The 19,254-nt window shown below is 38.1% G+C and overlaps 2 protein-coding genes across 2 annotated transcripts in view; one reads left to right on the plus strand and one right to left on the minus strand.

The window, feature by feature from the left end:
* Positions 1-257: 257 nt before the first annotated feature.
* On the minus strand, positions 258-15,374 carry LOC146466158 (intraflagellar transport protein 56-like). Its single transcript, XM_085127734.1, has 22 exons — positions 15,243-15,374; positions 14,847-14,993; positions 13,641-13,733; positions 13,087-13,201; positions 12,298-12,347; positions 12,124-12,186; positions 11,161-11,243; positions 9,540-9,609; positions 9,338-9,375; positions 9,053-9,116; positions 8,453-8,527; positions 7,971-8,051; positions 7,848-7,869; positions 7,661-7,716; positions 7,098-7,151; positions 6,355-6,418; positions 4,537-4,625; positions 4,371-4,454; positions 4,099-4,168; positions 3,774-3,880; positions 2,745-2,878; positions 258-798 (listed from the first exon to the last, which is right to left on the minus strand). The coding sequence occupies exons 1-22, from the start codon at positions 15,243-15,245 to the stop codon at positions 684-686; spliced, it is 1,677 nt and encodes a 558-aa protein (XP_084983860.1). The 5' UTR covers positions 15,246-15,374; the 3' UTR covers positions 258-683.
* Positions 15,375-18,268: 2,894 nt separating this feature from the next.
* Positions 18,269-19,254, plus strand: part of LOC146466159 (uncharacterized) — a 2,452-nt gene continuing 1,466 nt past the window's right edge. Inside the window, exon 1 of the mRNA XM_085127690.1 lies at positions 18,269-18,775. Within this exon, the coding sequence (XP_084983816.1) occupies positions 18,343-18,775 (433 nt within the window). The 5' untranslated portion in view covers positions 18,269-18,342. The remainder of the gene's footprint in view (positions 18,776-19,254) is intronic.

Genomic DNA, 19,254 nt, shown 5'->3' on the forward strand with positions numbered 1-19,254 from the left:
GACAGAATACTGCATTTTTTTAAACACAATTGGAGCAGAATATTGAAAAACCCAAAAAATATAAATTACTTGTGTTGTGTTTCGCATCTCACGTGAAACTAAAAAGCGCGCGGATCACAAACTCCCCGGGCCTCAGAATCATTGTACAAAAATGCGTTCATTTTAATAGTCCACCTAGAGCAAGAGGCATTACTATTAAAACAGATTACTTCACAACACCTTCTTAAATGAGTCCCAAAGATGACGCCAGTCTTCCAACATGTTAATACACAGTTTAATATTTACAAATCCTGATCGGAAAACAACGCATTTCCGCCGAAAAAACACGCTTCAAGTCTACGTTCGTAGTAAACAATTCACCAAGAGAAAACTGTACCGCAGAACTTCTAGTCCGCTTCTGTAACAGCGCATCAAGGCTATCTACTGAGAATTTCTTTTCTGCTTTCTTTAAATATACTTACAGAGATTACTGAACTGGAAATATAGCACCATTTGAGCGTTTTCACTTGTTTGTAGACAAGGCCACTGACAAGCGCTACAAGTACTCCAGCCTTCTTTAACACTTTAAACGCGCGTATTACTCGACCAAAACAAAAACCTTAAGTTACAGGAGAGAAGCTACAGATTGTAACAATATATTATGAGAATGGACAATGTACATGTAACAGAGTCTGCTAGCAGGATTAAGAAACAGGTATTCTGTTTTCCTTGGCCCATTTCTTCATCGTTCGAATGATGTACTCAACTTGAGGATTTCCTGTGTTTCGAAGAATTTGCAATACCTCCCTCAGCGTTTCCCTGTAATAAATTAGACAAACGTTCATCAACATGTTTATATTGCTAGGAGGATGCAGTGTTGACTATGGACACTAATTATGACCCTTCGGAGGGAGGAATAGGGGAGTTTCTATTATTCAGAGAATAGAGACATTTAGCACCAGGCTTTTCGGCAAAAACCTCAGACGGCGAACGGCTAGAGATCACGTGACAAGGCTCTGACCGTTACGTTTGCGGTTTTCAACGTGGAGAGGTAGGTTTTCACGTATAAGTCATTTACCTCAGCGATTTGAGTCGGATCGTACTTATCAATTTTTTGAAACGTTTAAGTGTCAGATTTGTATGTAGCAAGTCTTTATGTTGATGTTTAGGTGTAAACTAACGCGAAAGAGCGAACATGGAGCTTTTTGTTGCTGTATGAAAAACAGCACTGCTGCTGTTCGCAAATTCAATATGGCGGCCACTTCAAGTGATCGGTGTAGCTAAAGCGGTAGAAGCCATCGCCTAACCTGAAACTGCCGTTTTCGGTTTGCCGTTAACGAAAAAACCCTGGTGCTAAATGTCTCTAATAAGTACAAACGAACGCTCTTCAATACGTCACGATTACGTAGACTGCATTCAGTTTGCTAATAACGGAGATATGTTAGTATTAGCTCAAGAGCAATCGGATTAAAAGGAGACCAAAAGTACTGCCGGTTGAATTTGGTTTAAAATTACTGTGCTAGAACTCCGTCGTTATGAAGTTCTCCACTCCCCGTGTATCTTGGGTAAAAATATTGCTAAAAAGCAAAGCAAAACACAAAACTGAAGATGGTTTAATCTCCCTAAAAGAAAATAACTTGATATTTTCCTCGTGGTGTTCCGGGATAATTTTGTGTTGATAAAGAAGTGGGTATTAGAGAGATTTAGCATCACGTATACGTGAAACGCGTACGGCAAAAATGACCACGTGACCACGATTTCCCCGCCATTTTTCGCGTTTGCCGTTTGGCGGTTGCCGTTTCTACGTGAAAGCAGGTTCTTTCGCGTTGTCGTCTACGTGAGAACTACGTAAGTATTTCTTCCTTTTTTTCTTATACATATAAGTAGTTAATTGTTGAAAACGAATACCTCAATCATTTTTCCGGCAAGTCATACTAGGGCAAATTAAGTTTCATGTTTAAAAATCCTTCATAACTCACTCTTTACCGCACTTTTCTTCATGAACTCACCACAGTACGTCACGAATGAGCTTCATCGAAACTCGTAAAATTCCAGCTAAAGCCAAAAGTTTCACGCTGTTCTACGTGAAACGGCATTATGACGTTTGCCGTTTCACGTAAACGCGATGCTAAATCTCTCTAATATTAATATTTTGACCCCCAAAACGTGAAGATCCTTATGTCGCAGCGCCCGTAAGAAGGAAAAACTCGCCAAGTAAGGCGAGCTGAGTCCATGACCTCGCGAACGCCGGTCGGACTTCTGACAAAACTACTAAGAGGTTTCACCGTCAAAAGAGAGACTAAGAATCGCATTCACGGCAAACGCAAGATTTGCGTTCACGTTTTCTTGAAATAAAGAGTTCAAAGATGAGAATAGTGCAAACTTATTCTGATGCTAACGCAAAACTACTCGATTTGACAGAGAAACTGAAAACAGCAAGCGGCAAATATAGGATAAACATGGTCATGTGGTCATATCTAACGTTTGCCGTTTGCCGTAAACGTCCTTCTCACCCTCTCTAATAATTCACCCCGCTCCCTCCCCCTCCCTCCCCTCCCAATCAATGTTGCCCCATCGCTGAAAAGAGCCTGGGTAAATCGTGCGACCTTCAAAACAACATTGCAACATTGAGTGAGAAGGTGAGTGAGCGAACTACTATCCTGTCTGTGTTTCTTCAATTCCTCGGGTTTTTTTTAACTAGTTTTCTCGAAGATTGTAGGTTCTATTTGCTAGGTTTACAAGTAATTTGATCAAGTATGTGTTACCTTGGTTCATGTCCAGCAATGATTTGCTGAAAGATTCCAACACACGATCCTCGTTTTCCTTCCCAGTACTCCGGGTTAGGGTCCAGTCTCTCCAGGACATCAAACGCTTTAGCAGCATAATAGAACTGACCCATCTGTGAAACAACAAACACTGCAGAGTTAAAACTGCGTATACATAACTGCGGCGCATGCGCAATCCCTAACGTAGCGCGCACCTATCGTCAAAAGAAAAAAAAAAAAGCATAAAAAATGGCAACACCTGTGTTCCCGGTATAACGAACGATGTCATTCAGCCCAACCAAAGTTATAGCAAAATGTATGGAACAAAACCCCTATATAACGAGCTCCCGTAATCCCGACCACAATCCAAGGGCTAAAACTCAAAATCTACCATGATACGAGGAAGAAATGTCATCACGCGACTCAAGTTTTTGGCCGTTTTCCCAAAAATAAGTTAGAACGTATAACGAAACGGGCAAACCCCCGATATAACATTTCCCTGCCTCCTCGGGCACTTCGTTATATCGGGATTCCAAATTTGACGGCTTCATTTCATCTTAGCAGTGAGAAACCTTAAATTGCAATGACCTCTAGTGAAATTTGGAAGGAAACTTTGCAAGAAATTCAGGGCGACAAAACTTGAGGTAAAGGGTGGGTATCTATCTATCTAAGTGGGGATCTTATATTTAGTAACAGACGTATTTTCTTCGGGACAGTATCAAGTCCACCGATTCCTACATTTGATGTGTTGTTTGAGAATACCGTGTTCTGGATTTGTTTAAAATATAATATAAGTGAGAAGTGAGAAAAGTGAGCGTACAAGAGGTGAGTCTGAACGGTGGACGACTTTCATCTTGCTTCTGGAGTGAAAAGAGGGACTTTTCTTCGTTTGTTTGAGCTCTGAATGATGTGAAACTGTCCTCTTGTCATACTCAATATCTACGCTGAGGCATTTGAAGGTGTGCGAGGAAAAAGGAGGAATGTGAAGACAAAAATAGCTGGTCGCCTGCTTTGGAGGTCAAAACCTACCTTGTAACAGTCATTAGCAATAAGCTGTAGCAGACTAAATGATTCACCGGACGTCTCCATCTTCAAGTACAATTCCCACGCAAGTCGGGGCTTGTGATTCATGATGTCTGTAAAACAAAATGAACCAAGTAAAAAATTCGTTATTTTTACTGTTGAAGAAGTTGATTCTTAAGAAGGCTCAAGCCAGTTCTCTTGTTTGAGATTTGCGCGAATGCCTCGTGTGAAAGACAAACAGCAAGGTAAGACACTTGCTTGAGTAACCTGCCAGAAACTTGCTTTAGAGTAACTGTCTTATGACTGACCAAGCTATTTAGTAATCACTTACAGCATCGTGCCAGCCAGCTCAGGTATGTATAGTCATTCTTGATCTTCTCCGACTGAATAAGTAAAAATATCTGAAAAACAAAAAAGTAAAGAAAAGAAATGACGCTGTTACTACAATCACAAAAAATATTGCATGTCTATTTGAAGTTTCATATTGAAGTGAGAAGAAGAGAACTAAATCATACAGATCTAGGCAGTAATAAAACATCAGACTGACTCATTCTTGGGGAAACGGAAAAGTATTGCCACGTAAAATAAACCTTAAGGACTAACCTCTTCGGCTTCTTTGAAATTTCCAACCGCGGCCTTGGCTTGGGCGTAGTTGAAATTAAACGTGTCATCATTGTAAAAGTAACTCTACAATTAAAGAGCAATCAACAACATTATTCAATGGAGCTATCAGAATTAAGATGCAGAAATGGCTTGCTGTAAATTTTACCTTTATCGAGTTGAGATAAATAAGAACGTCTTCAAATTGTTTCAAAAGGAAAAAACAGGACGCCATGCATTGCCTTCCTGGGATGGTATCTACAACAGAACGAATACACCAAGCTTAAGAACTCTGTTGAGCTTTAAAGGATCATACTGAACTTTAAGACACATACGGTAGTTCCAAAAAAAGTAGGACCTTCAGATCAGAATACGAGTACGAGATTGAGTACGAGTACAACTTTCAAATTTCAAATCAGTCACATCCCCAGAACTCTCTCTCCTTCTGTTTGTTTATCAGCAGATAAGGAGGCCCTAGATACAAAATTAGTGTGACAAGCGGTTATCTAAACCACGCAAACTAGACAGGCGCGTAGGAGGGGGGGTTCGAGGGGTTCGAACGAACCCCCTTTGAAGATCAATAATGACGGAAGAAAAACTTTTAAATAAAGTTCCTGTGGTCGAAATACATCAACCAAAGAAAAATAGAGATATAAACCCGTTTTTTAGGCCTTATGTCTTATCCCTAGTAAAAATAAAAATTGTCAAGAACCCTTAAAGATTCAAAATTTTAATGACGTCTCATTTTTGCGGTAAAACTGCATCCGCCCGAAAAAGCCATAGAAAAGCATGCTTTGCGATACGTTTTGTTCTCTGAATGCGGCATTGTTCTGAAAGGAGATTCACTTTTTAATAGTTCAAGCCTTGTTGAGTTTCACGCGCAATTACGTACAAGTTCGTCTGAGAATTCCCACCACAAAAGCGGTAAGTCAACGATACACGTTTTTGTTTATTTTCAATATTCAAAAAATAGCCTAGTTGACTTTCGTCTTGTATACATGATCGTGTCTTTCCTTAACCTCGTGGCTTTGGCACACCGTTGAACAGATGTCCGTTGTCAGTGTAATAAAATTGAAAGGCATCATTTCAGTTTTTGAATCATCCGCCTGCTTTAAGTACAATAGGCCTTTTTACGGTTTTGACCCCAACGACTTCCCCAACCTGTACATGCTCCTAAAAATTGCTGCCACCCTTCCAGTCACCACTTGTGAATGTTAACGTTCCATAAGCACAATGAGGAGTTTGAACAACTACATGAGGTGTACCATGGGAGAGAGTAGGCTGTCCGCCCTGGCTCTAATGCATATCAAATATGATATGCCTTTTAATCTTGACGAGATAGTCAATTTGATCGAAGGCCCGCTAATGATGCAGTTTACCAGCTTAATGTATGACTATCAGCAGATCGAATAGCTATCAGAACTTGACAGGGCGCGGAATGTACATGTTTAAGTTGAAACAATTATGCCGTCGAAATGATGTATATAGCTTAAAAAGCTGTAAAACAAAGTTGTGATTTGCATAAAATGGGTCTCAAAATGCAGGAAATGTGGTTTCTGGGAACCTAGATTTTCAAAAATTTCCGGGGGAGCATGCCCTCGGACCCCCCCCCCCCCCCCCCTCAACGAACACCCCTATCGAAACCTTAGCTACGAGCCTGCTAGATTTGAAAAGTCGTACTCATACTCAATCTCGTTCTTGAGATCCTTGTCTATGGACCATGACGGGTGTCGTTACACAAACAAAGAAAAAACAATGTTTACCTCAGCTGCTTTTTGTTTCTTTAATGGACAGGAAAATAAAAACTAGCCAAAGTTACAATTTGAAAAACAAAACAAAAGGTATTTTAGTAGTCGGCTGCCAGTGAGTGTACAAAAGTCTGAGTGTTTTTCTCAAAATGTAGGTGGCTTGGAAAGTTTGTTAAAAACCTGGGGCTGCTGAAACCTGGTAAAGTAAGAGACAAAACAGAAAAAGAAACTGCACTTACCACACTCACTGGCTGAACCACCCACCAACTGAAAGTACTGCTGAGCAATCTTCAAGTGTTCTCTCTAAAAATTGAAATCAAACATGTCTTGGTCACACAATTTCAACCACCCAGCTACTGTCCATGGAGTGCTCCTTGGCATAATTATATTGTACAGCTCAGAGTGTTGCCTTCAGTAGGGTGTTCTAGGCTCTAACATGTGGCAAAAGGCTCAAATATAAAAGGGTTAAACGCGCATGTTTTTTGGGCTTTTCGCATCAGATTTTTCCTTATGATATCAATGCTTATTCAACCCATGAGGTCATGACAATTAAGGCTACGATAACCCAAGGTACATTTTCTCTATATTTCAATACCTTATCCCCAGTACTTTTACAAGAAAAGTATGGGGACAAATAGAAGAATTTATTCTTTGATATTAGAGGTTAAAGGGTTAATTTACAAGTTCACTTTTTGATGCTAGTCTTTCACCGTACCCACAATTTGAGAGCTTGGAATAGACCAGTCAAGGCATGTAAAGGATGACATGTTAAGACAGGTTAAGGTTGAAAGCTATCTAAAATTATGCCTTAGCCACAAGAAATGAACTCTAGTCAAGATCTTTAACAGCTGCAAAAAGACATAATAAACTACCAGATAGTCATTAAGACTTTTTGTCATGTAGACTCTGTTCCAACTTTCCATTGAAACAGATTATGACTCATCAATTAAACAGGGCAAACAAACACAACAAATCAACTTACAGAGCCCTGTTCCTGTCCTAAGGCAGCATTAACCACACCCTTTAGGATGTACTCCTGTAGTGGAATGAAGTAATAACAATATCAAACACAAGGATAAGCGTTTCTACCAATTTCTAAACACTGAGCAATGAGTTGAAAAAAACAACAACAAATAAACAAAACGAGGTGGAGCCAGCTTTTTTTTTTTACCAACTTTGAGGTGTTTTTTAAATATAGCTTCTCAAACCAATTCTAGGAGAAATTTAAAGCAAAAGTTCACAAATTTTTTGATCGATTTAAAATCACATTTCCAAACCTCCTTCACCGTACTGGTTTCCTAAGTTGTTTTCTCTTGTTTGTCAGAACGCATTGTAAAAATGAATGTGAATGTATAAAACATATATTTACATGTAAGCATTGTAATACATAAATATTAAATCAATACAAAACCAACTGTGCCTACACTGGTTTATCATACTTTAAAATACACTGCATTTTTTGCACTTTTGATTGATTAGTTTTTCACAATACTTCCTATTGTACCTGTGCCACAAATATTTTTTATTACAGGGTTAAGTTGTTACCTGAGGAGTTGTAGGTTCCAGATCTTTGATCAGATTATATGCTTCCACAACATCATCTACAAAGCAAATGAAATAAACAGCAGGATTAGCAGCTGATATATCTTCCACTCACTTACAGTATATATATTACTTGACAGCAACCAAGGAGAATGTAAAATTCTCATAAGAAAAGCTCCTCTTTGCTTACCTTGTCTTAGGTAATAAATAACCTGCAAAGAAAAAACAAAGGAATATTGTACTGTTAATATTTGTTGATTTTACTGACTTAAATCACTCCAGATAATGTCAGGATCCAGTGGAAATCACTCACCAAGTTCAGACGAGCTTCTGGAATGACATCAACCAGTGGAGGTAAAACTTGCAAAGCTCCTTCCCCGCCTCGGAACACCACCTGCAATTTCCCAGTAAGAGTTACCTCTTGTGCACAAAAGTTTAAAATTTGTGGTTTGCACTGGATTATGGAACACAAAAAAATACTGTAAATCTTTCTCTTTACCAGTAATTCCTTAAATTAGATAGGACCTGTAGATAAGATTGATCAGCTTACAGTTGGTATGACAGAAGATTCAGGCCATTGATTGTTCAGATAAATATAACAATTATAATAATATTTTGTTCCACACACAAAATATCCATACCCCTCCCGCAGAAGCATTTTAGATTTGTACCCTCCCACCCTTGTGGAAATTCCAGTTTAACTTCATACTTTTCTTTGAACGTTTTGGCTTTGGAAACCTTCTCTGGGGTGGGTATGGATATTAATTTTTCTGGAACTGCACATTTGCCACTTACCAGATTGTGCTTGATGAGATCGTTAGCAAAGCTGAATGATGGACTGGCTGTCTCCTGCAGTGTTTTAAGCTCAGCCTGAGGAGGGAAAGCAAGATTAAATATTATGAGACATCACTGACTCATCCTGGGCATACATGGAATGAGACCTACAGTAAGGAATACAAATAATGACCAGACAGGGAGGACCTCTGTATACCTGTCAACAGCAGTTGGCTTATCAGAACTGCAATGAAGACGACCAGCTAGTCAGATTTCAAATGTATTTTCTTGAGTTTATGACTGGCTATGTCCCCTTGTGGACCCAAACAACCCCAAGCATACAGCAATCTGACTCTACCAGTGAATTCTACGAACATTTGCGTGGTATTTCTGACATTGTCACTTTAAGCTACATCACACAAGCTTGCACTTCCATTTTAATTTTGTTAAAAAAATATTCAAATCTTGTGGTCTCCACGAGCTTTACCTAAATTAAGCCAAAGGGACTTGCATGTCTGCATGAGTGTCCTATCAAAATAATTTTTTGAACCTCATATAATAATATTATTACAATAATTATTATTTTGTAGTTCATCAAAACTTTCATGTTTTTTCTCTCACCTCAGCTGCTTTTCCATTATACAACCTAAAGTGGTTGCAAGCTTTTAAGTTAACAGCAATTGCACTGTGAATAACACCAAAAAGATCAGTTAAAATACAATACTACAAGTAAAATTACCCTTAATAGTTAAGAGTTTAGAATTCAACACAAAGCCCAATTGACACGAATAGATAATTATTTTATAGATTATAAAGAAAGAATTATAATATTGAATCTTAGCAGGATAACCAAATTTCACTTTTGTCTTTATCTTATTTATTTTTAACACTTGAAGCTCAATTTACCTGTCAGGATAATGTTGCAAATAGACTGCAAGGACTTCCTGCATTAAAAACACAAAGTAGTAATTAATTTAGCTCATTAGATAATTATAATCACATCATTTTTAATCCTTTAATTAAAATTTGTGTTACAATGTAAATATTTCTAAAAGATTACTGTCATATCATGTACACGTTCATCATTTACACTGAACTGACTACTTGCCTGGGAGACATCATAATAGTCCAGTTTGTAATAACACAGTGCAACATACACATTTAATGCCAGATAATCCCTGCAATGGATAAACATAAAACAATGACTAAACTCAGGGCTCGAAATAACGGCCGGTCAACGGACAATGTCCGGACTGATTTGGGAGTTGACCAATCAACCTTTCGTCTTGCCGGTCATGTTGACCGGTCACATTTGATTGTTTTGAAAATGAAATAAATTAAAATTTCCATGTTGTTCAGTTGTTTGTTGTAACAAGTCGTTGTGTATTGTCATTTGCGGAACTTTGATCTGAAATTCTGGGTGAAATGCAACAAGAACCGTTGTTTACAATCCGGGCATTGAAAACAGACATCGGGGTTCAAGCACTTCCGGTCACAAAGTTAAAAGTAATTTATTTTCTAATTCACTTTTATTAGTTAATTTTCAAGTTTTGCATTTCTCCCTGCATATAAAGTAATTCCTCAGCCCAGAATAAGTATAATCAAAGTACAAAAGCAAAGGAACTATACTTTATAAAACCAATAGTTATTCCAATCTTCGCAAGTTTATCTGTGTGTTTATCTTTGGCGTGTGTGATATAAACATAAAAGGTTATACAATGATAAACATCCGTGAACCTGAATCAATGTACAAACATTTTAACGTTTGCCAGATATTATTGGCCTATAGAGATAACACAAAATGAAAAACATTCAAGCAAAAACTGGTTGTGATTGTCATGGAGCATGTTACAGAAAACTATAAATTATATATCTAAAGATTTGCGAGTTAAATAAAAGCCGGATGTGTGTACAGTACGTCACGTCACGGGAACACGCGCAGCAGGCATGTGATCATACGTTGATAATCGCCAACTTCTTTGATTCTATCCTGTGCATTGTAATGTTACCGAGTGATATAATCAAAGTCTTCTTGTGTGAAATAATGCCCTCGAATATCTAAAAGTACTTTACTGTTAGTGTACTTCAACAGCTCAACAACACAATGTACGGAAAGAGCTTCTCGGTTGTGTGCCACACACAAAAGCTTGAGATGTTTGTGTTGCTTAAAGGGAGATATTTTATAACTTTCCTGAGAAATTTCTTGGCAGTTGTCAATAAATAACATTTCCAGACTTTCAAATTTTACCATATTTCTTGAACACTTGATGTGTCTTCCGATTCCGGCACACCCAAGTTAAAATGCCTGGTTACTAAGCTTTTCTCGATGAATCTCTTGTAATGAGGAGTATAAACATGGATTACTGGCGGAGTTTTAGGTTCAAGATCTCACACCGTGATACCTACACCAGAAATCATTATATTTGGAGGCATTTACTGTGCATTTACTTATTTATTTTTGGAATTGTATAACGCCAGTTTTGGTTCATGGGCCCCTGTTTTAAGAGTTATTTATTTTATATAATTTGACCGGCCAGAAACGGTACGTGACCAAGCTATAATGAATTGGGCCGGTCATCGTGTCCGGAGACTCTCCGGAAATTATTTTGAGCCCTGAAACTCCCTACATTTAAACAGATAACAGAAACACAGAGGATGGTGTTTATCAATAAAGATTACACAAGATCAGTTAATGAAGTTATTTAAAAATAAAGTAAAAACATTAGCACCTGTTGTCCAGGAGAATTCTCTTGTAGATATCAATAGCCTCTTGGTAGTGACTCCTCAAGTAGTGTATAGACGCCAAGCTCAACTGTTAAATGAGAAAATTTTCCAATATCAATGGTTATAATAATAATTAGAAAACTAAATGTACAAGATGATACTTCTTTTCTTTGTTTTCTTCACCTTGTTTTTTTGCTTGTAAGATTCAGATCAAAAAGTGTCATTAAAGTGCAAAATATAGAGTAAAATTTTAGTCAAAGAATTGGGCATACAGAGTCCAATGCAACTGGTTTTCAGACCAATTTTTGCCAAACTCGTTCCCAGGGTGTCTCCCCTTCTCGTCCCCCTTCTCTCTCACTCTGGGGGACAGGAAGAGGAGACACCTTGGGAACAAAGTTGCAATTTTTGCTTGGCTATAGTCTGCAGCTGTCATTTGAGGACTGGATTTCACAAAAATTATGTGACAAAACAAGACTTCACAAGTCAGGCTTAATCCTCTCTTGTTATCAGTTGGTTGAATGCAGTTTACAGCCTATCCCAAAAGAGCTTTTGTTATTAAACACCAACAGATACTATCTATATGTAGCTTGTTTATACTAACATTGGTAGTATGGTGAAATGTTACACATAACATGTGAGCTAAACTTTGATGCCAGCCACAAAGATGTGGACTGCAGTGGGTATTTATCTAATATTTATTTTGTTTTTCAAATTACTAGCTCCTAGCTACGATGTATGTAGATTGGCAAAGCTTCCCTGATAGTTAACAGAATGAGAACATTTATTTTACAAAAAATAGCAGTGTATGGAGGGGGTATGGGGTTTGTTATGGTATTGTGACTTAGGCCATTTTCCACTTTGGTTCGATAATTTCTATTTTGTGATTTCAGACATTATTATCTCTAAACGCAGTTTCTGTATGCCCTCCGCGGGCGTGAAATTAAACAAACTAAGTATGTTGCATCTACCTGGTCTTCAATAATGTCCTGTAAAGCCTGATGATAGTTCATCAGCTTCTTCTCATCATTGAACTGTTGAATACAATACGAAAAACATCAAAAGAAGGAACATTAAGGTGTCTTAGTTCTGCCTCATTTACGCCAAATATCATGCTTCAACCCGCAGGAGATTCCATAAGTTACCTTGTGTGAGAGGTGAAACAACAATCTGTTTTGTAGTCTACTCTTTGGACCTGAAAACAAAATAATTATATTTGTTTATTAAGTAAAAGCTACACAATTCCACACTAAGTTTTTAGCATGCAGTGTACAGTCAGATTTAATCTCATCCTGTTTTACACTTAGCCTTTCTTGTAATAGTTCAAGCAGATTGTTGGATCAGTTTAGTTACACATATTCTGCAGTCAGCATTTAGTGTCTTCCGTTATCAGTTTCTTTTTTATTGTTCTACATGATTATTGGTCAGGTTCATGCCAATATCATACAGGGGCATCGTGGATAGGTTAGGTGACTAGGCTGCCTGAGGAATGCCTTTCATCTTGGGGCTCTGGGGTTTTAGAACCAGGCTCGGCACTTGGGACACAGTAATGATGCCCATTCTACACTTACAATTAAACTTTACCTTCAGCAGAAGATACAGTATTACACTGGTGTATGTGTTGTGGTTCAATTTGATCCTTGGTTTCAATTTTATTTTCCATTGTTTCAAACTCATTATCACCATTACCATACCCAAGAACAATAGGAGGATAAAATTCAAACAAAGGGTAAATTTGAACTACAACATACACATTACATAGGATATTTGAGATAAGAATTGATGAAACACTTCTTCAGCCTGAAGCAGCTAGTTTATTTTAATGACTATGGAGTCAATTTTCAACTGAATATATATTCAATACAACTACCATAAGCAAAACCATACATGTACTCATAGGCCCGGAAACAAAACAAATAACACTAAAACTGTACCTTTTTGAGCCACCTCATCACCTTCCTTGTACATTCCAAGAAAGAAATAGCAGCAAGCTAAATTAACCCAAACATCTGGATGACAAGCTTCACTTTTTGTCAATGCCAAGTATTCCTAGATTAAAAAAAATACTTATTTCATCCTTTGGGAAATTATGTTAATAATGTCGATAAAATATGCCCAATTATTGGACAACTTTTCACATCTTTTCTGATCCAACTGGCTAATTGAAAATGCAACAACTTACAGGAACAGTCAAATTCCTCTCAGAAAGAAAACATGGAATTTGATTAGTCGCCTCCCACAGTTGATGCATTTGTTTGGCGAGACAAAATTGAAGCCATTTGGAAGTTGTCAAAATGTCAATTCAAAGTGTACATGATTGTAATAAAAAAAAAACCTTCCTTATTATTATCTTTTCAACTCTGTTGATAAAACCAAGCACTTATTAATAGAGCTGGGCTGGCATGACACATGTACAATGAATAATAGTGAGTGTTTCACCATGCATGCACATGCCATGCATACTATTCAGTAACAGTGTATTATGTACCTCCATGCTTTTCTTGTAATCTCCCAGATGGAAAGCTGTGTATGCAATCCAAAGATTTGTCTCCTCACTGGCCTTTCCAGTATTCCGGTTAAACTGAAACAGATTTAACAATAAACCTATAGCAAGATTGAGAGGGTTGGTTTCTAAAGAAACTGTGGTGCTAGGTCAGTGGGGAGTAGAAACGAATGTTTGGTTTTATCAACAGAGCTGATAAAAGTAATTTGGCCACCGTAAAGAGATTCGATTGCTGATGTTTTGAGCGTATATTTAGTGATTCACTCTAACAAAGGGCTAACGCTCAAAATGTCAGCACTTAAATCTCTTTACTGTGGCCAAATTATCTTACTGCATCAACCTTGTTGATAAAACCAAACATTTGTATAGCAGGATAGACTGTCTTGTCAACTACAAACTCAGCGCCATCAAACCTTACTTGTGGCCTTAAAGTTACTGCTGATTTACTTGGCGGAGCTTTATTCCTTGACAACAATTAGCATTCATCTATAAAATTGGAAACTGTTGATGAAAAACAGTGACTGTCAAACTTCACACTGTAGTTGATGTAGATGAATGCTGGTCTCTCCAGAAGAATGTGAAACGTTCACAACATGTACAGCAACATAAAAACTTGTCAAACTAAATTGGTTCTTCATACTGTAGGTGATCTAAATAAAATCAAGTGAAATTTTTGTAATAACTGGCAGGTCGACATAATGGAAGTGGCAGACCCAGTAGAAATTCAGCTAGAAGATTTGGTGGGGGGGCGGGGGGGGGGGGGGGGGGAAGCATAAATAGGGCTGGGTTGAAAACATTTCATAACTGGAAAATATTTCTGCCTGCACTATATTGAAGGCCAAGTATTTCTTCCAAAAATAGGACCCACAAGGACCATTACTAAACAGGAGCCCAGTATCCTGAGACACCCAAGAAGCTACTCTGGGCAGCTAATTTTTTTCCAGTATCATCTAATTTTTTGACAGGTTGGGCTCCTTCCTGCACCCTTCCTCTAGATCCACTACTAGAACTGCAAATGAACAATTTCTTTCATGTCAGTCTACAATAAGCAGGTGTTAAACCACATTGAGATGGTATATAACAAGTTGTCTACGACAATATTTGTTGCTGTCTACAATAAAACGGTTGTCCGTATAATCTTTGGATATGTCTACAATGTTATACATGTACATATAGCTATCTTGAAAATACCTCTAGCAGAGTGCTAGCCCCAGTGTAGTCCCTCATCTGCAAGAAATCTTCCAGTTTGGGTAATTTTCGTTTCTTTTTAGAGTCCTTGGCAGATGATACTGTGTTTCCAGAGCCAGGCCCGACGGCCGGCTTGGTCCTTGAAAGCATCTGTGAGATTCAGTTGAATTATTAACAGTAAGTAAATAAGCTTGAACAGTAAGCTCGCGCTGAAAGGAGTGCAGTTCCGATAGAATACAGAGAAACGAATTTTAGTTATACAAATAAATACTTTTTCTAAAGATGCAAGACATCAGGTGTTTCTTAGAGAGTAAAATCAAGTTTGTGGGGTATTAAGCTTATTTTTGTTGTCGGTTGCCATACAACAAATTGCGTTGACACAAATAAACAACATCTTACCATTTTGAAGACGAATTTTCTTGCACAGGTCTCAGCTTATACAATTTCTATTTCAATGAAATAAATTTGAAATTGCACAAGACGTTATGAAAGAAGTTTTCAGGTAAAATATCTCGTTTGAGGTTTGGTCGCTACCAGAGGAGGTTGGACACGGTTCGAAAGGCATGCTGGGACGAGTTGTCGGTTCGAGGTCAGTTGTAACAAACCTTCGTGCTGTGCGGATCTTAAGGAATGACAAATTTTCGCTTCAAAAAGGAAGAAAATCGGTTAATTCGGCAATTTATTCGATAAGTTTTCTCCGGTTACCGTTAGCACACATCGACTGACTAATTTAACGCTCAAAACGTTGGGTTTACACGGCGATCCTAGCGATTGATCGATCGAAAGCCGGTACAGCCGAAACTGCTCCATGTAATCAGTGCAATTACCACTTCCATACAATTGCAAAACCAATCCTGTCGTCCTTCTATGAAATCGTACCTTTTGAATTATAATGTACGATCACGGGCTCGAAAATCTGGCATTGAAATATTCAGAGTTCATAACTACTGGAATCCAATTCTGGTGGAAATAGCCGAATATTATAATACAAAATGAAGTAAACAAGGATTGTAGGGAAATGAAGATTCTCACGGCCTTTAATACTGGATAGGAATTTTGTTTAACCATTCTGTATACTGGTTGCCAATGAGACTGGGACATGGAAAAAAGCTCTCACACAAGTTCAGCTTGCAAGAGTCATAGATTTTAGCCACACAGGAGTACTAAATATGTTTGATATAACAAGTTCTTCAATAATAATTTGTTTTATTACATCACATGTTGCATGAGGGAAATGAAAACATCAAATTGATCTTGAATGAAATAAGTCAAAAAACCTTGTAAACAATGCCAAATACTCTACCTTCCTTTACTGGGCAGACCCTTACTTTGTATGAAAGAGTCAGTGTACTGTATTTGATCAAGGTGAGGGGCCCTGGGTGCATCTCTCTCTCTCTTAGTCCTTTGAGCCCCCAGTGGGGCATAGGGCCTGGGTGCATGCTCCCTCTTTAATTATATATTCAAAAGAAAATAAGCCCTTTTAATACAAACATCAATACACAAAACAATGTTATGGAGATTATGTACATTAGTACCCTCAAACATAGAGAGTGTGAAAGCCAAATAGTAAGTTGGTAAGGAATCACAAATGAACAATAAAAATTCAGAGTAAGTACAAATAGCTGCTCAAAAAAGGTATCTCATTTCCATAGTCTAACAAACTATGATAGCACACAATATAAAAATATTGACTTCACAAAAGTTCCCCCCCCCCCCCCCTTTCCCATTACTATAGTGGTCCAGCCTAATGAAAAACTCCAAAAAACCTGTGGGCAATATTCTCTTTAATCTTGGAGAGTTTTAGTTCAGTACTAACAAGACAGGCTACCAACTATCAAATCTGTTTTTATTTTATTTTAATAATAACAATCACATTAATAATGAAAACTGCTATACATATTGCACATGTGATTCATAACTTGGCAAAGGGGCACAGTATTATAGTCACACTAGATGTCCTCCTCTCCTTTACAAGTACTAGTCACTTTAAATCTACAACATATCCATTATCATTATGTTATTGGATATCTATTTGGAGAAATATTGAAATACAAATGGAGGGGAACTCTGCTCACAAGGCATGCCCCCCTACTCATAAACTAAGGGCCTGTTTACATCGAAGTGTATTTTGTACATCAATGGGAAGGTCGATGACTCGACATAGTTTGCAGAGCATACCAGAGATTTCAGCTACTGACAATAGTCAAGTGCAATTAAGATCAAATTAGCATACATCTACTTTGAAGGTCATCTTGCAAATCAGCTGTCAATCCCTTTTATCAACAACACAAATTACTTACAATATAATATACAATAAGCACAGAGGTAATAAGTCAAATCATCAATAGAGATTTCATATATGCTTGAATTTTGATGTAAAATACATGCCTGAAGTGACTAAATATTTTTTTTGTATGGGAATATATGGAAATTTATACAGTGCATAGACTGTATACAGCTCAGGCATGCAAATTGTTGTACAAGCATACAAGATATAGTTTAAAAGTATAAGTAGAATGTAATTTCTGCACAACTGATTCTTAATTTATGGAACTAAGTCGCAAGTGGTTCCCCTTTTTAGTTATTAATTTTTCTGTGGATCTGTGCTTGTGATAATTAACTTTAAGTTTCTCTCGTCAAACCAACGGATATGTTTGCCCACGTACAAGCAACAAAACAATGCTTCCAATTATTCCATCTATTCTCCTCGTAGTTGGTTAGCTTTTCCTCAGTTGGACTACCCACTGGCCGCTTGCTCGTCATGATTTTACCTGGTGAAATGAAGAACCGGTAGTTAAATTTGATTTTTTTAAACCAGGAGATTACGCGGACTGCATGCAAAATTCGCGGGTTCTTCGTCACGTTTCATGGCGTGAAAGGCAAATAGTGGCAAAAATCCAACTACTTCAACATCGTATAATTCACTAACCAAAGAGGCGCTTAGGGGCGCCTGATCATTTTCTATTAAGAAATTAACCTTCTTTGGAATGGATATTAATTTTGAAGTCTGAGAAGCTTGAGTTTGGAGAGAAATTGTCAAAATGTAACATCAACTCAAATTTCACGAAGCGCAACAAAGGCCGACAATGAAGCACCGAAGTCGAGCCCTAACTTGTCTTAGAAATTAAGTTTGGAGTCGAAAAGTTTCCTGCAACTAGACCAGTACCAACTCAAACGTGTCCTGTGGGGTTGAAATCGCAAAGCTAAAAACAAGTACGTTAAATGATTAATATTGATACTCACTTCTTCCTAAAAGCCCGCCATATTGATTTCATGACCACGATAAATGAGCGTTCGTGATTCGCTAATGCGACCAACAACAATGCCTTTCGAACCGTGTCCAACCTCCTCTGGGTCGCTACGACCGCCATCTTGCCTTCTTGCTCGCAGCCTCCATATCATGTGGTAAAATATGAACGCTCCCAGGTGAGGTGGGGATTCATGATTATTGGAAGCAAAATGGCGGCTCTTTCATTTTCACTTGTGTGCAATCACTGCAATGGATAAGAATACCTCAACTGGCGATGAACGAGACAAAAATAACCAGAAATTTAATTTTAAGGAAGAAGTATCCATTTCAGCTCATCGCAAAGGAGTCTCTTGTGTGAAATTTAGTCCGAACGGGCAACTAATAGCTTCATCCTCTGCTGATAAACTAATCAAAATATGGAATTTAGAGGGAAGTTTGGAGGCAACGCTGAAGGGCCACAAGTTGGAAGTGTCCGAAGTGTGTTGGAATTCAGAAAGCCGATTTCTTGTTTCTGCTTCAGATGACACTAGTGTTAGAATTTGGGATTGCTCCTCCAAAACCTGCGTTAAAACTCTTCTTGGTCACCAAGACTATGCTTTCTGTTGCTGTTTCAATTCGAGGACAACACTGGTCGCTTCAGGTTCTTTTGACGAAAGCATAAAGATCTGGGATGTATCTGAAGGTATAAAGCCTGAGTGAAGATGAGCCTGTTGCTAATTAACTGTTGCCCTTTTGTGGGCTAGCTATAAATTTCCCAGTCCAAAGGATGTCTGAGGGGAAACTCAATAAATTCCTTACTGCCTTACTGTTGATATCACTCAAGTGGTGAATTTATTGAGTGTTTCCACAGATATTCCATCCCAGTGTCAGTGTTTCTTGTGAAGCCCTTGCCAAAGATGGTGCACTAATTAAGGCCTGCTTCACACTGGCGACGGAAGCTGCGGAAGTGGAATCAGAATCAGAGACAGAATCAAAAGAATAGTCTGACCAAGTGTGAATTAACAACAAAATGGAAGCCTCATTTTCATTCAAAATGGCAGAAGGCTGCCATGTTTCGCATCCTAAATCTCGCATAAAGGGATTGAGAATGAGCTATGTGATTGGCTGATTCTTCTGCGTGCACTTATGATTCTGATCAACCAGTTCACACTTGATTGCAAG

This window comes from Pavona decussata, unplaced genomic scaffold (genome assembly GCF_977016875.1).
Source record: "Pavona decussata unplaced genomic scaffold, jaPavDecu1.1 SCAFFOLD_153, whole genome shotgun sequence".
In the NCBI taxonomy this organism is placed as follows: domain Eukaryota; kingdom Metazoa; phylum Cnidaria; class Anthozoa; order Scleractinia; family Agariciidae; genus Pavona; species Pavona decussata.

Bases quoted from the DNA above. Each gene is read 5' to 3' on its own strand.
- LOC146466158 (XM_085127734.1), bottom strand. The intron at 11,244-12,123 runs GTAGATGCAACA...CTCATTTAACAG, and splicing joins AGGACATTATTGAAGACCAG to TTGAGCTTGGCGTCTATACA. The intron at 9,376-9,539 runs GCAAGTAGTCAG...TTTTTAATGCAG, and splicing joins ACTATTATGATGTCTCCCAG to GAAGTCCTTGCAGTCTATTT.